General features: G+C 48.8%; 1 protein-coding gene across 1 annotated transcript in view; it reads left to right on the top strand.

The window, feature by feature from the left end:
• Positions 1-3,155: 3,155 nt before the first annotated feature.
• Positions 3,156-13,549, top strand: part of PDE6B (phosphodiesterase 6B) — a gene marked incomplete at both ends in the record, with an annotated part of 42,502 nt that continues 32,108 nt past the window's right edge. The window contains one exon of the mRNA XM_080697028.1: positions 3,156-3,623. Within this exon, the coding sequence (XP_080553154.1) occupies positions 3,156-3,623 (468 nt within the window). The remainder of the gene's footprint in view (positions 3,624-13,549) is intronic.

Raw genomic sequence — 13,549 nt, 5'->3', positions numbered from 1 at the left:
TCCCGAGGATCACGGCTCCAGGTTCCTCACTCAGAGGGGACTCCTGAGCACCTGGACCTACACAGCTGTGAGTTCTGAAGGCTCCAGACCAAAGCAGTGCAGGTGCCGCAGGTGGGGCCCTGCTGCTAGCTCCGCCCCGCCCCGCCCTCCTTGGTCCTGGGCTGGCTGCCCTCTAAGCTCACTCTTCACAGGCAGGTGAGCTACCTTCCTCAGGACAGGGCAAATGAGAGCTGAGAAGAGGTGGGCGGTGCTGCCAGGAACAAAAGGAGCTCAGTGGGCAGGCCGGGGCGGGGCCGTGAAGCATGGCTGGGCAGCTGTCCTGGGGTGAGACCAGGCCAGGAGAGTGGGCTTTGGGTGGGGTGAGGATTCACTGTCTGGGCCCACAGAGCCAGCGAGCTGCCTGGTGTCTCCCTTGCACCTGAACGCAGTCTGGACTCCAACACTGAGAACTCTGCAGACAAGAGCCAGGCCCACACCCAGCCATTCCTGAACTGATGCAAAGCAGGTGGCCCACAGCCCGGCCCCAAAGCCTATCACGCAGCCTTCCCACAACGCCCCCCCCCTCGACCCTACTCCCTGAGCCCCCAGCCAGAACTCACTATTTTAAGGAAAGGGGGAGACCTCCTGGCAGATCCTTGAAAGGATGCTGCTGCCTGCCTAAGAGGAGGCGGGGACTTCAGGCACAGACAGACAGTGCCCCAGCTGGTCCATTGTGGGCCCGCAGCTGAGCGGTCAGATCTGCTTCTCTGCAGCAGCCGCTGGGCCAGCACAGAGCTGGGAGAAGCTTCTCTAGAGCTGGATCACCTGCAGAGACAACGCAAAGCTTTGTGCCCGTCCTTAGGCCACACATGCATGGTACCGCCTGTTCCAGGTGGGTTGGAACCACACACACACCCTGCATCCTGATATGTGAAGGAGGCAGAGCAAAGAAGAGGCTGAGAAATCCCAGGAGGTCCCACTCCAGACCCACATTTGTGATTCCTGGTCCCTGCCTGGTCGGGCACCTGGAAATGCTTCGTTCTTCCAAATGAAGACTGCTTTCATTTCTAAGGCCACAGATGGGTGCTCTAGGCTGCCTCACACCATGGATCCTGCCATCCACCAGCACTCACACGTGCACACCGCCCGTGCAGTGCACAGCCATGGTGCACGTGCACCTATTGTCCGTGCCCAGCACCTCAAGCGCCTTCATGCTGAGTGCCGGGGCCTGCCTGCAGCAGGAGCAGAGCAGAGTGGTACTGAGACCTCCAGACTCACCCAGTCTTTCCTGTCATCCCATTATGACCCCAGGGTGGATGGTCTCGGCCCCCTGCAGGCTCCTGATGCCATCTGCACACGCTGTCTGCATCTGAGAGGCGAACATGGTGTGCCAGGTTTCTTCTCTATGAGGTGCACAGTACCCACAGAGCAGCTGTGAACTAATGCAAGAAGGTGACCTAATGAGACAACTGAGGCGCCAGAAAATAAGAACTAGTGTCTGTGTTCAAGCAAGTCAAAAACACTGCCACCTGCTGGGCATTGTGGCTCACACCTATAATCCCAGTACTTGGGAGGCGGAGACAAGAGAATTGGAGGTCTGAGGCCAGCCTCAGAAACTCAGTGAGAAACCTGTTTCAAAATAAAAAATGAGCCGGGCGTGGTGGCGCACGCTTGTAATCCTTGCACTTGGGAGGCTGAGACAGGAGGATCGCACAGGTTCGAAGCCAGCCTCAGCTACTTAGTGAGGCTCTTGGCAACTTAGTGAGACCCTGTTTCCAAATAAAGTATAAAAAATAGGTCTGGGAGTATAGCCCAGAGGTAGAAAGCCTCTGGGTTCCACCCCCAGTACCACCACCAAAAAATAAATAAAAAGAATAAAATAGGGTGTAATTTGGAGGTAGAATGCCCCTAGGTTCTATTCCAGTACCGCAAAAAAAAAAAAAAAAGAAAAAAAAAAAAGCGCCAGGCAAGGTGGCGTATGCTTATAATCCCAGTACTTGGGAGGCTGAGATATATAAGGATCTCAGGTTCAAGGCCAACCTCAGCTGCTTTTTGAGGCCCTCCGCAACTTAGTGAGACCCTATTTCAAAATAAAGAATAAAAAATAGGGCTGGGGGTGTAGCTCAGAGATAGAATGTCCCTAGGTTCAATCCCCACTACCACAAAAAAATTAAAAATAAAAAAATAAAAAGGCCCAGGTATGTAGTTCAGAGTTAAATGTCCCTGGGTTTAATCCCCAGTACCCAAAAGGGGAGGGTTAAGGGTCTAGCTCAGTGGAAGAGTGTCCCTGGGTTCACTCCTCAGTACCTTCCCTCCCCCAAAAAACCCACTGCCACCTGCCTGGCTCCGGCAGCACTCAGTGCAGCCCCGCTTTAGCCAGAGCCCCGGCAGAAGCTGGTCCTGGAGCCTGGCAGAATCCTTAAGGGGAGTGGGGTTCTGAGGCCTGCTGCTGGTGACAGTGATACAAGGGGGAATGTCCTGAGGCAGCTACTCAGCTGCCCCCCCCCAGGCCACTGACGGCCACGTGGCCGTAGAGCTACACTGGCCCAAGCTGGTGGCCCTCACAGCAGATAAAGGTCGAGAAGAGGGAGGAGAAAGGGTGGGTGAATGAGACAACTTCCAACCAAAGTGTCAGGAACAGTCTGTCCGAAACCCCCACCTCTGGTCCCACTTTACTCCAGGCGTGCCCGGCCCAACCTCCTTCTCCCTGGCCCAGGGGGGAGTTGCGTCTCCTGGAGGCAGGGCCAGTCAATGCCTACCACCCTCCCTAGCACACCTAAGCCCAGGCCCAGGCAACCAGGAGGACCTGGGATTGTCTACCGGCCAGCCCAAGTCCTCAGGCAGCTCCCAAGCAGGAAGTCATGGTGCCTTCGAGTTACCTCCCTGGGGAATGAGAGCTCAGGGCCCCTTTCAGTGGAAGCCACGTGTCAGCTTCCTGAGGCCTCAGCAGCAGGCAGGAGCCCCTAGCTGTCCCAACCCTGTTCCAAGAAGGCTATCCTCCCAGAAGAGGCGGGACAATTGTCTGAGGCGGGGAGGGGCAGGCCTCTCTGCAGAGCTGGCCACTATCTCCCGGGTGCTCTAATCATCACTAAGAAAGGCTTTGCTGACCACAGCGTTGGCAGAGGGCATGTGCACTGGGCAGCAGCAGTAGCTCGGGAGCCAGCAGTGGGGACACCATGAGCCTCAGCGAAGAGCAGGTGTTCAGCTTCCTGGATGGGAACCCCAGCTTTGCCCACCAGTACTTTGGGAAGCAGCTGAGCCCTGAGAATGTGGCTGCCGCCTGTGAGAACGGGCCCCTGGTGGGCTGCGGCAGCCTTCGGGAGCTGTGCCAAGTGGAGGAGAGCGCGGCGCTGTTTGAGCTAGTGCAGGACATGCAGGAGAGCATCAACATGGAGCGCGTGGTCTTTAAGATCCTGAGGCGCCTCTGCACCATCCTGCAGGCCGACTGCTGCAGCCTCTTCATGTACCGCCAGCGCAACGGTGTGGCTGAGCTCGCCACGCGGCTCTTTAGTGTGCGGCCGGGCAGCGTCCTGGAGGACTGTCTGGTGCCCCCTGATTCTGAGATCGTCTTCCCGCTGGACATCGGGGTTGTGGGCCATGTTGCTCAGACTAAGAAGATGGTGAATGTGCCGGACGTGTCGGAGGTGGGTGTGCACCAGCCCCAGGCCTGGCAGGTCCTGGGCCTCGGAGAGCTGTCTGCAGGGGCCTCCTGTCCAGGGCTAAGGCTGGTTCTGTGCAGTCCCCATCTTCCCACCCCACCTGTCCTCCCAGGAGCTGGCCATTTGCACTTTCAGTAGAAAGGCGTTTGGGGGAGCTCTGCAGGGCAGGACTCCACCACAGCCCCCGAGGCAGAGCTTCCTCTGTATCCACCCAGTTGTCACAGAAAAGATCCTCAAGCCAAGGCCAGAGAGGTTGGACTGAAACCTCACCAAAGTTCCTACAGCCGGGGCCTCCATGGTGCACAGACTGTGGACTGAGGAGCCAAGGCCTCTGGAGGTGGCCTCAGGTGTCCTGGGGGAAGCAGGGACCAGCAGGGTGGCTGAGGTGGCCTGGTGGGCCCCACAGGGCAAGATCTGGCCTGGTACAGATGTCAGAAGGGAAGGGAACCCCAAGCTCCCAACCTGGCAGAAGCAACTTCACCCCATAGGCAGGTAGACCGAGGCACGATCATGGACTAGAATGGAAGATGGGAACTAGTGAAAACAGCTGTTCGGGGGCTGGTATGACCTGGATGGAGCTGCCCTGGATGGGGCTGGGAGAGGCGGCCTCAGTCTGGCCGGGCCATGTGGGGTGACTGCTGGACCAGAAGGGACAGAGGCTGGGTGTCTGGGAGGGGCTGCAGGTAGATGTGAGGAACTAGAGGGCTCTGGGAAGAAGGGCCAGGGGAGAGCCCTCCTTGCCTCTTCCCCTGACATCTCCTCTCCCTCTTCTCCCTTCTCAAGAGATGGGGAGGCAGGTAGCCTCAGCTCCGCGTCCTCCAGAGGCCACTACCCATCGCTCCTGGATGGATGAGCAGGAAGGCTGGGGAGGAAGAGGTAGCTACAATCCTCTCAGCTTATCTCCTGAAAACAGGCAGCTGCCCAGCGACCTGAATATAGTAATCTCCAGGATTAGCTTGGCCTTCACTCCCTTTTTAAGAAATGGGTCACCTGTGAGTCAAATGGACTAGCAGGAGTGTGAATTACCAGGAAAACAAAGAATTCAGGGGTGGAGAGCCTGGAGCGGGGCATCAACCACCTTCTCCCTCCCTTCTTGCCTCCCTCCCTTCCTTCCTTCATTTTCCTTCCTTCCTTCACTCCTTTGGTCAGCCCTCTGTCCCTCCTTCCCTCTGTCCCTCTTCCTCTCCATCGGTCCTGAACCTAAAAAGGCTCCCTCCTCCCCTCCAAACATTGCCTGCTGTCTCCTTGCCCTAAGGGTGGCTCCTGCTGCCAGTGTTTGTCCAGGCCTGAAGCCTTTCCTTGTTCTCTCCCAGGACCTGTGGCCCCTGCCTGAGGGCTGACCTCCGTGACATCTCCTCCCTGGCAAGGCACAGTGCCTGCTCTCTCAAAGCCCCAGGCTATGCTGGGCCTTACTGGCCTCAGACTAGAGGAACAGAGACCAGAGTCGAAGTCACCAAAACCCATTTCCTTGGATGCACCATGGCACCCTGAGTTGCCAAGCAGTGGCTTCTTAGTTCACACTCTCATTCCCAAGGGTAGTCTGAAGCAGAGTGCCTGGGCTGCCAACCTGCACGACAGCATGTCCCCTCAAACACGCAGGAGCAATATGATGCTTCAGATGCAGGGGTGTCCACTGTCTCTGGCCATGCCTGAGCCTCGTCTTCCCTGGTTATGTTGGGGAGAAGATGTCTACCTCACCAGGTAGATGAAGGGTTGAGCGAGACCCCTTCTGAACACAAGCAAATGCACAGTGCATTTGGCCAGCAGGCCCTGGAACTGGCTTCTCCCTGAACCATGAGTGAATATTCTAGGCACTCAGGACTTCAAGCTTCCTGAGGTGGGATGGGCTGGCCTGGCCTGCAGACCTCTTTCTCTACACTCCTGTAAGGCAGCCAGGTGGGGCCAGGACACATGGGCTGACCACTAAAAGGTGCAGACCCTGAACCCCTTGTCCAAGGCTCCATCTGCTCCACCCTCATGACTGTACATGTGGATGCCACAGCTGCCCATGGGAGCAGAACCCAAGACTCACATTAGGAACCCTGCCAGGAAACAGGCCAGCTCAGGACTGGCCAGGGTTATAGGCTGCACAGTCATGGGCCCAGGAGGCCATGGTCCAGAGGTGGTTGCTGGGACCGCATTTTCCCAGATGTGTCAGGATGAGAGCAAGTAGTGGGCCAGTGACCCTGCCTAGCATTCCTCGACAAGCTGTTGGGGGGTGTACGGATGAATCACCCAAATAACAATCGGAGAGGAATTTTCCGATAAATACTGATATGCATTTGGGAATAGCAGGGTGTTGCGTTGAGAATACGCATGCCACAGTAAGCTGAGTATATACAAAGAGGTGAAGGCAGGGAGAAGTTTTAAAGTCAAAAAGGAAGAGACCTCGTAAGTTGCTTGGGCACAAGTTTCCTCTGCCTTGGGGACCGAGGCAGGAGCTGGCATGGGTGCCTTTGCAAGACAGGAGTTCCATCTAGGGCATCTTGTCTGAATCGCGACAGTCTTAGAGATCATTAAAAGTAAGCTTGGTTATAGAAATCTGTGCATGCATTAACAGGTGTGCAATGCATGGGGCGTGTGTAGGATAGGAAGAAACCTTTTGTGTGCTCTAGAAAGTCCTTGAGAAAGTACTTATTTCATGGAAATAGGCATGAGTTCACCCTCTCCTTCCTTCCTGGATCCAGTCCCCTCTAGTCTGAGAAGTAATTTCATCCTGGGATCACAGCTCACTTCTTGATCAAGATTGTTGACCAACCAGCATCCAGGCAGACTTTAAGTATCCCTGGGTGCTGGGACAGACCTGTCCACTTGGTAGGTCAGGCCCCAGGTTGAGGGGAACAAGATTAACAGCCGAAAACCTGTATGAACCCCGTTAGCCAAATTTGAGTGAAATGGAGGGGGGAAAAAGCCATCAGTCCTGGCCCGTCTGCTTCTTATCACTAAGATAGACCTTAACAGGCTCTGATCATGTCTGGAGAGATGGGCCAATAGTGTATGCTTGGAGCTGTCCTTCTGAAGACTTGACTGAAGTTTTAAAATAAAATTATATAGAATAACATTAATGAAAACATGACAGTCTCAGCCTTCATAATGGCTTGGGGCCGTGAACCACTGCTGAAAGCAAACAACTGAGCTGAATGACAAGGAGCTGGGGTAGCCATCGAGCCTGTTCACTGGTTTTGTGTTGTTGATTCCAGTTTCTCCAGAAGGATTCATCAAGTACAGCATGTAGTGTTAACAATAGCACAGACATTTTCTCACTTAGCCAATAAGCACAGCAAGCTTGTCACTTAATATCCCATGACTGGTTTGAATTGTTATTTGAAAGGACCACTAGTACAATTTTGAACCAAAAGGTCACACTGGGAACATTCCCAAATGTTTCAGTCACCCACGAGGTGGGCTGAAGCACTTCTTGGGCCAGCTTGTCCACTGGCCTTGTGTGGTGTGCAGGCTTGTTCTGACGCCAGCTTCATGCTTGGGCTGCAGGGCCAGTGTCTCTGGTGTCTTCAGTCTGGGGGCTTTCCACGTGGCCCACACATCAGACAGAAGGCTCATCTCTTGACCCGTACAAGTTGTCCAGTCCCACTCACAGGGCTTCAAGAAATGGCAGCTCCTGATCTTCACTGGATAGTTGTAGCCAGATATTAGAGAAAGCTAGAAGAATTTAGGGTCCAGTCCAGTCTCCAGGCAGATAATAGAAAATAGTGATCAGAGCTACAATCTAATAAGTATATTTAATTTTTCTTAGCAAACATAATTTTTCTGAAGACATGTTGATTCTTACCAAAGACAAGTCTAAATTTTCAAAATGAGTCATTTTATCAGATTTGACTTGATATAAATGCAATAAGAAATGTGATCTGCCATACTGCATCTCAGGCCTCAAACCAGAAAGCCAAACCAGGTGGAAACTGGACTTTGCTACGGGCCTAAACCCACGGGGCTCCTGGGCTGCCAGGTTGAAAGTTGTTTATTTAATATAAGGCACAGTCCTTGCAGCTAGACGCCCCTGCACAATTTAAAATGTGAGCTCCCCATCAAAGGCAGTGATTCCAAATGCATGTTGTTCTGAGGACAGATTCTCATTGAACCTCTGCAAACAACCATATTACCATCAGAAATGATTTTTTTTTTTTCTTGGTGGTACTAGGGTTCCTGGAAGCCCTTCTACCTCCAGGCTACACTCCCAGACTATTTTTTTACTTTTTTTATTTTTGGAAACAGGGTCTCTTAAGCCAGCGCGGCTGGCTTCGAACCTGTACGATCCTCCCGTCTCCACCTCCCAAGCGCAGGGATTACAAGCGTGCGCCACCACGCCCGGCCAGAAATAATTTTTTTGTGTGAAACTAGGAGTTGAACCCAGGGGTATTCTACCTCCAAGCCCTATTTTTTATTCTTTATTTTGAAACGGTGTCTTACTAAGTTCCAGAGGGCGTAAGTAGCTGAGGCTGTCCGTGAACCTGGGATCCTCCTGTCTCATCCTCCCAAGTACTGGGTTACAAGCATACGCCACCACACCTGGCCCCAAAATACATTTTTTTTTTAATTCAGAAGAATCTGGTAGGGAGAAAGAAAATAAATGCTTGACCATGGTTTATAAAGCTATATTTTACCAACTTTCTTTAACTATAGATATCTTAGGATAGAAATTTCCTTAAACTTAGGAAACAGTTTGGGTAAAGAACCAACAATGTTTCAAGTAAAAGACATAAAATCCCATTGATTTTATCAATGCATGCAGTCTCATGTAGTTAATTCTTGCTTTATTTAATCTTTCTTAGCAGTTTCATGGACCATATTAGCTTTTTATTATTATTTAGTTAATTGATCAGATTATCAGAAACCTGGATTCAAAGTATCTACTGGAGTCCTTTCCATAATCTAACTATAGATGTTTTTGAGAGAGAATCAAAACTGGAGACTACAGTCAAAATAGCCACACTTAGAATTCTGACAAGAACTCAGAACTGACAGGAACATCAGTTCTGTTCATGGACAACGGTCAGAAGAGACAGCACCACACCAGGAGCACAGACTCATGGATTCCATGTTGTCTCTAGAACATTTACACCAGTCATGTGTTTGTACCAATAGAATTTTTTTTGTAGTACGGGGGGTGGAACCCAGGGGCTTTTCTACTTCTGGGCTACACTCCCAGACCTATTTTATACTTTATTTGGAAACAGAGTCTCCCTAAATTGTTGAGAGCCTCATTTAGTAGCTGAGGCTGGCTTCGAACCAGAGCAATCATCCTGTTTCAGCCTCCCAAGCGCTGGGATTACAAGCGTGCGCCACCACGCCCGGCTCCACATAGAACTGAAAACAAACTTAACACCACTTCATTTGGCAATGCCTCTCACACAGCCTGGCAGTAAACTGAGCCTGGTTAGTTTTGCTTCTCTACAAGACGAGAGATGCATCCTTTCAGGTTCTCCAGGAGCCAAACTGGAAAATCTCAAGCTAGTTTTAGGTAAAGAGAGAGAGAGACAGACAGACAGACAGACAGACTTGATTGAACGTCAATACTGAGGAAACCTTCCAAAGGTATTAAAACTATTATTATTATTATTATTATTATTATTATTATTATTATTATTATTTTGGTGGCACTGGGGTTCCTGAAAACCCTTCTACCTCCAGGCTACACTCCCAGACCTATTTTATATATTTTTTAAATTTGGAAACAGGGTCTCTTAAGCCAGAATGGCTGGCTTCGAACCAGTGTGATCCTCCTGTGTCTGCCTCCCAGGCGCAGGGATTACAAGCGTGCGCCACCACACCCAGCGGGGGTATTAAAACTTTTAATGCATTTGTTCAAAATGGGGTCACAGCTCATCATGAAATAATAGTCATTCATCTAACCAGAGTGATAATTAAAAGATTTTAAAAGCAATACAACTCTTTTAAGGATCAGTTTTTCTAAACAATGACAAAAATTAACAAAGACACAAAACGCAAGAAATGATCTCACAAAACAAAACTTTTTGTTCACTGGACTGGTTATGAAAACGCAAAGGAAAGCTCCTCTGTGGCGATCGCCTCTGAAGGGGAAGCCATTTAGATAGCCTGTAAAGTGCTGGGGAAGTGTCGAGGTTATGAGACCAGCTGTAAAGAACATAAAACAGGAACACCTGTGCCCTGAGAGGACTCAAACAGTAAAGGCGAAGCCGGGCGTGGTGGCGCACACGTGTAATCCCAGCATTCAGGAGGCTGAGACAGGAGCATCAAGGTTCGCGGACAGCCTCAGCTACTTAGTGAGAACCTGTTTCAAAATAAAGAATAAAAGTAGAGCTGGGGGTGTAGCTCAGAGGTAGAATGCCCCTGGGTTTAATTCCCAGTACTGAAAAAAGAAAGGAAGAGAGAGAGAGAGAGAGAGAGAGAGAGAGAGAGAGAGAGAGAGAGAGAACCTGAAACTTGTTCCAGGGAACAATCCAAATCTGTCAAGGAGAGCCAAGAGTCTCACATCATCCTAAGCTTTTAAAACCAACACTTTCATCCCAGACTGCAACAGCAGAGTCAGAACTGGGGAGAAAAGGAAAACACCTCACCAGAGCTGAACAGAAATTTGAGAGATTAGTTAAGAAGTTAAACGAGATCTGGGTATGGTGGCACATGCCGCTAATCCCAGTACTTGGGACGCTAAGACAGGAGGATCACATGTTCGAGGACAGTCTCAGCAACCTAGCAAGACCTTGTTTCAAAACAAAAACATTAAAAGGGGTGGGAGAGTAGCTTGGAGGTAGAATGCCACTGGGTTTAATCTCTAATACCACAATAAAGAAGGGGAGGAGGAAGAGGAGGAGTTGTTAAATGAAAACCGTAAGACAAGAGAAACTGCAGTTGGAAAAAGGTTAAAATTTTAAAGAAACTGATTTCAGAATTTAAAATAAAAAAATCAAAATTGAAAAGCAATGTTTTACTAAGCCGGTCAACACTCCAAGCAAGCCTGTTTTGTTTTAGCATTAGTGGGCTAGATTCTGATTTTGTCAGTATATTGGCAGGATTTTCAGAGAAATATATCAGCAATTAAAATTATAGCCAACTTGATCACACATAAATTTGTTTCATAAAGGGTGTGTGTGTGTGTGTGTGTGTGTGTGTGTGTGTGTTACTGGAGATTTAACCCAGGGCATTCTACCTCCAAGCTATACTCCAGCCTTATTTATTTATTTATTTATTTATTTATTTATTTATCTATATTGCAGATCTGGGGATGGAACCCAGAGGCATTCGACCTCCGAGCTACACCCCCTGCCCAATTTTTTTATTCTTTATTTTGAAACAGGTCTCACTGAGTTGCGAAGAGCCTCACTAAGTAGCTGAGGCTGTCTGCAAACCGTGATCCTCCAGTCTCAGCCTCCCAAATGCTGGGATTACAAGCGTGCACCACCACGCCCGGCTGTATTTTCTTTTTATTCTTTCTTTTTTTTTTTTCTTTTTTTGGTGGTACTGGGGTTCCTGGAAGCCCTTCTACCTCCGGGCTATACTCCTAGACCTATTTTTACATTTTTCTTTGGAAATGGGGTCTCCTAAGCCAGCGCGCGCAACTGGCTTCAAACCTGCACGATCCTCCTGTCTCTGCCTCCCAAGCGTGGGGATTACAAGCGTGTTCCACCACGCCCGGCTTATTTTCTATTTTGAATCAGAGTCTGGCTAAGTTGCTGAGGCTATCCTCAAACCTGCGACCCGCCTGTCTTAGTCTTCCAAGTACTAAGATTACAGGTATATGCAACTAGGCCTGGCTTCTTTCTTTGTTTTGTTTTGTTTTTTGATATTGAGGACAGAACCCAAGGGCATTCTACTTCCGAGCTACATCCCCAGCCCTAATTTTTATTATTTATTTTTAAACAAGCTCTCACTAAATTGCAGAGGGCCTTACTAAGTAGCTGAAGCTGTCCTTGAACCTGTGATCTTTGTGTCTCAGCCTCCCAAGTACTGGGATTACAAGCACGCACCACCACATCCAGCAGCCTGGCTTCTTTCATAAGATTTGTCAATCAAAAACTTGACACCTTCTCTGTCCCTTTTTTTTTTTTTTTTTGTGGTACTGGGGTTCCTGGAAGCCCTTCTACCTCCAGGATACACTCCCAAGGGCTACACTCCCAGACCTATTTTTTTACCTTTTTATGTGGAAACAGGGTCTCTTAAGCCAGCAAGGCTGGCTCCGAACCAGCGTGATCCTCCTGTCTCCGCCTCCCAAGCGCAGGGATTACAAGCGTGCGCCTCCACGCCAGGCTCTCTGTCCCTTTTGACCCAGGATTTTTAGGGCTTGGTAACTTTATTTCTACTGAACAACAACAACAACAAAAAATCTTAGGAAGTAAGCCAGTTTGAACTGTCTGCCATGTAACCATAGTTTACAAAGCATATTTTATAATTCCTATAAACATGTGATTCCTCATAGAGTAATATAAATTACTTAGAGGTCACGCAGAAGCTGGACGTGGTGTCCCATGCTTGTAATCCCAGTACTTGGGAGGCTGAGACAGGATAATTGCAGGTTCAGGGCCAGCCTCAGCTAGTTAGTGAGGTCCTCTACAACTTAGTGAGACCCTGTTTCAAAATAAAAAATTAAAAGTAAGGCTGGGGTGAGCCGGGTGTGGTGGTGCATGCTTGTAATCCCCGCGCTTAGGAGGCTGAGACAGGAGGTTTTCAGGTTCAAGGCCAGCCTGAGCAATTTAGTGAGACCCTCAGCAGCTTAGTGAGACCCTGTTTCCAAATAATATATAAAATAGGTCTGGGAGTATAGCCCGGAGGTAGAAAAGCCCCTGGGTTCCACCCTCAGTACCACCAAATTTAAAAAAAAAAAAAAAGTGTGGCTGGGGGTGTAAATCAGAGGTAAAATGCCCCTAGGTTCAATCCCTAGTACCGTTAAAAAAAAAAAGTCAGACACTATAGACTGAGTTTCACTTAATTTAATATAACTTTAAATTTTTAAATTACATTAAAAGTTTGTTAATAACCGTTTTTCCTATTTACATTTACCTAATTCATTTTAACTATTATACCTAGATTGCTTTTGAAAACTGAACATCGTGCTACCATAAGCACCATGTAGGTTGTTTCTGTCAAAGGGAACCCTGAAGTTAAGCAATATGCTTCCTCTTCAGGAGGGGCGGACTTTGTGCTGCATGTAAGTCTACAGATCTGTCCTTAGTCAAACATACACGTCTGTGTCTCGGAAGACAATCCAACAGACAGAGTTGTGTGTCTACATCATGTTAGATGCTGACAACTTTGAAGATACTACATTCAGCAGACCAAGGATACTATTTTAGTCTTATCAAAGAGTTGCACAAGCAGAGGTCATTGGTTCTTAGACTGGATTCATAGTTTTGTTCTGTTTTGTGATAATGGAGACTAAACCCAGGGGCATTCTACCTCTGAGCAACACCCCAAACTCTTTTCATTTTTTAGTTTGAAACAAGGTTTTGCTAAGCTGCTGAGGGTTTCACTAAATTGCTCAGGCTGGCCTTGAACCTGAAAACCTCCTGTCTCAGCCTATCAAGTACTGGGATTACAGGCAGGCACCCCTGTGCCTAGCTGGGTCCATGGTATTTTTAACACCTTGTGTCCAACCCGACATCTGGTAGCAAGTCAACATACACAAATGATCGCGAATTATCTTTGTTTTTATTTTACCAGCAAATTTTAAATCAATTTATGTATCAAAGACTCATTTAAGTCATGTGAATGAAAAAGTAATTGGATTAAATACTATGTATTTTTAGCAAGCTTAGGTGTATTTAATTTGAGTTCCCATTTATCTCTAAGCCAATTAAAAATAGAGCTCTTATAAATCCATGGTAGAAAAACCTCACAGACTTCTAGTACACACGTATATAGACATGAAACAAATGCACAGAAATAGATTTCACAGTTTTCTTTTTTGTTTGTTTTTTATC

Source organism: Muscardinus avellanarius (genome assembly GCF_963383645.1).
Source record: "Muscardinus avellanarius genome assembly, chromosome: 6".
Taxonomy (NCBI): Eukaryota; Metazoa; Chordata; class Mammalia; order Rodentia; family Gliridae; genus Muscardinus; species Muscardinus avellanarius.
The sequence above is the reverse complement of the archived record's forward strand: the minus strand, read 5'-3'. Positions and strand labels throughout refer to the sequence as shown.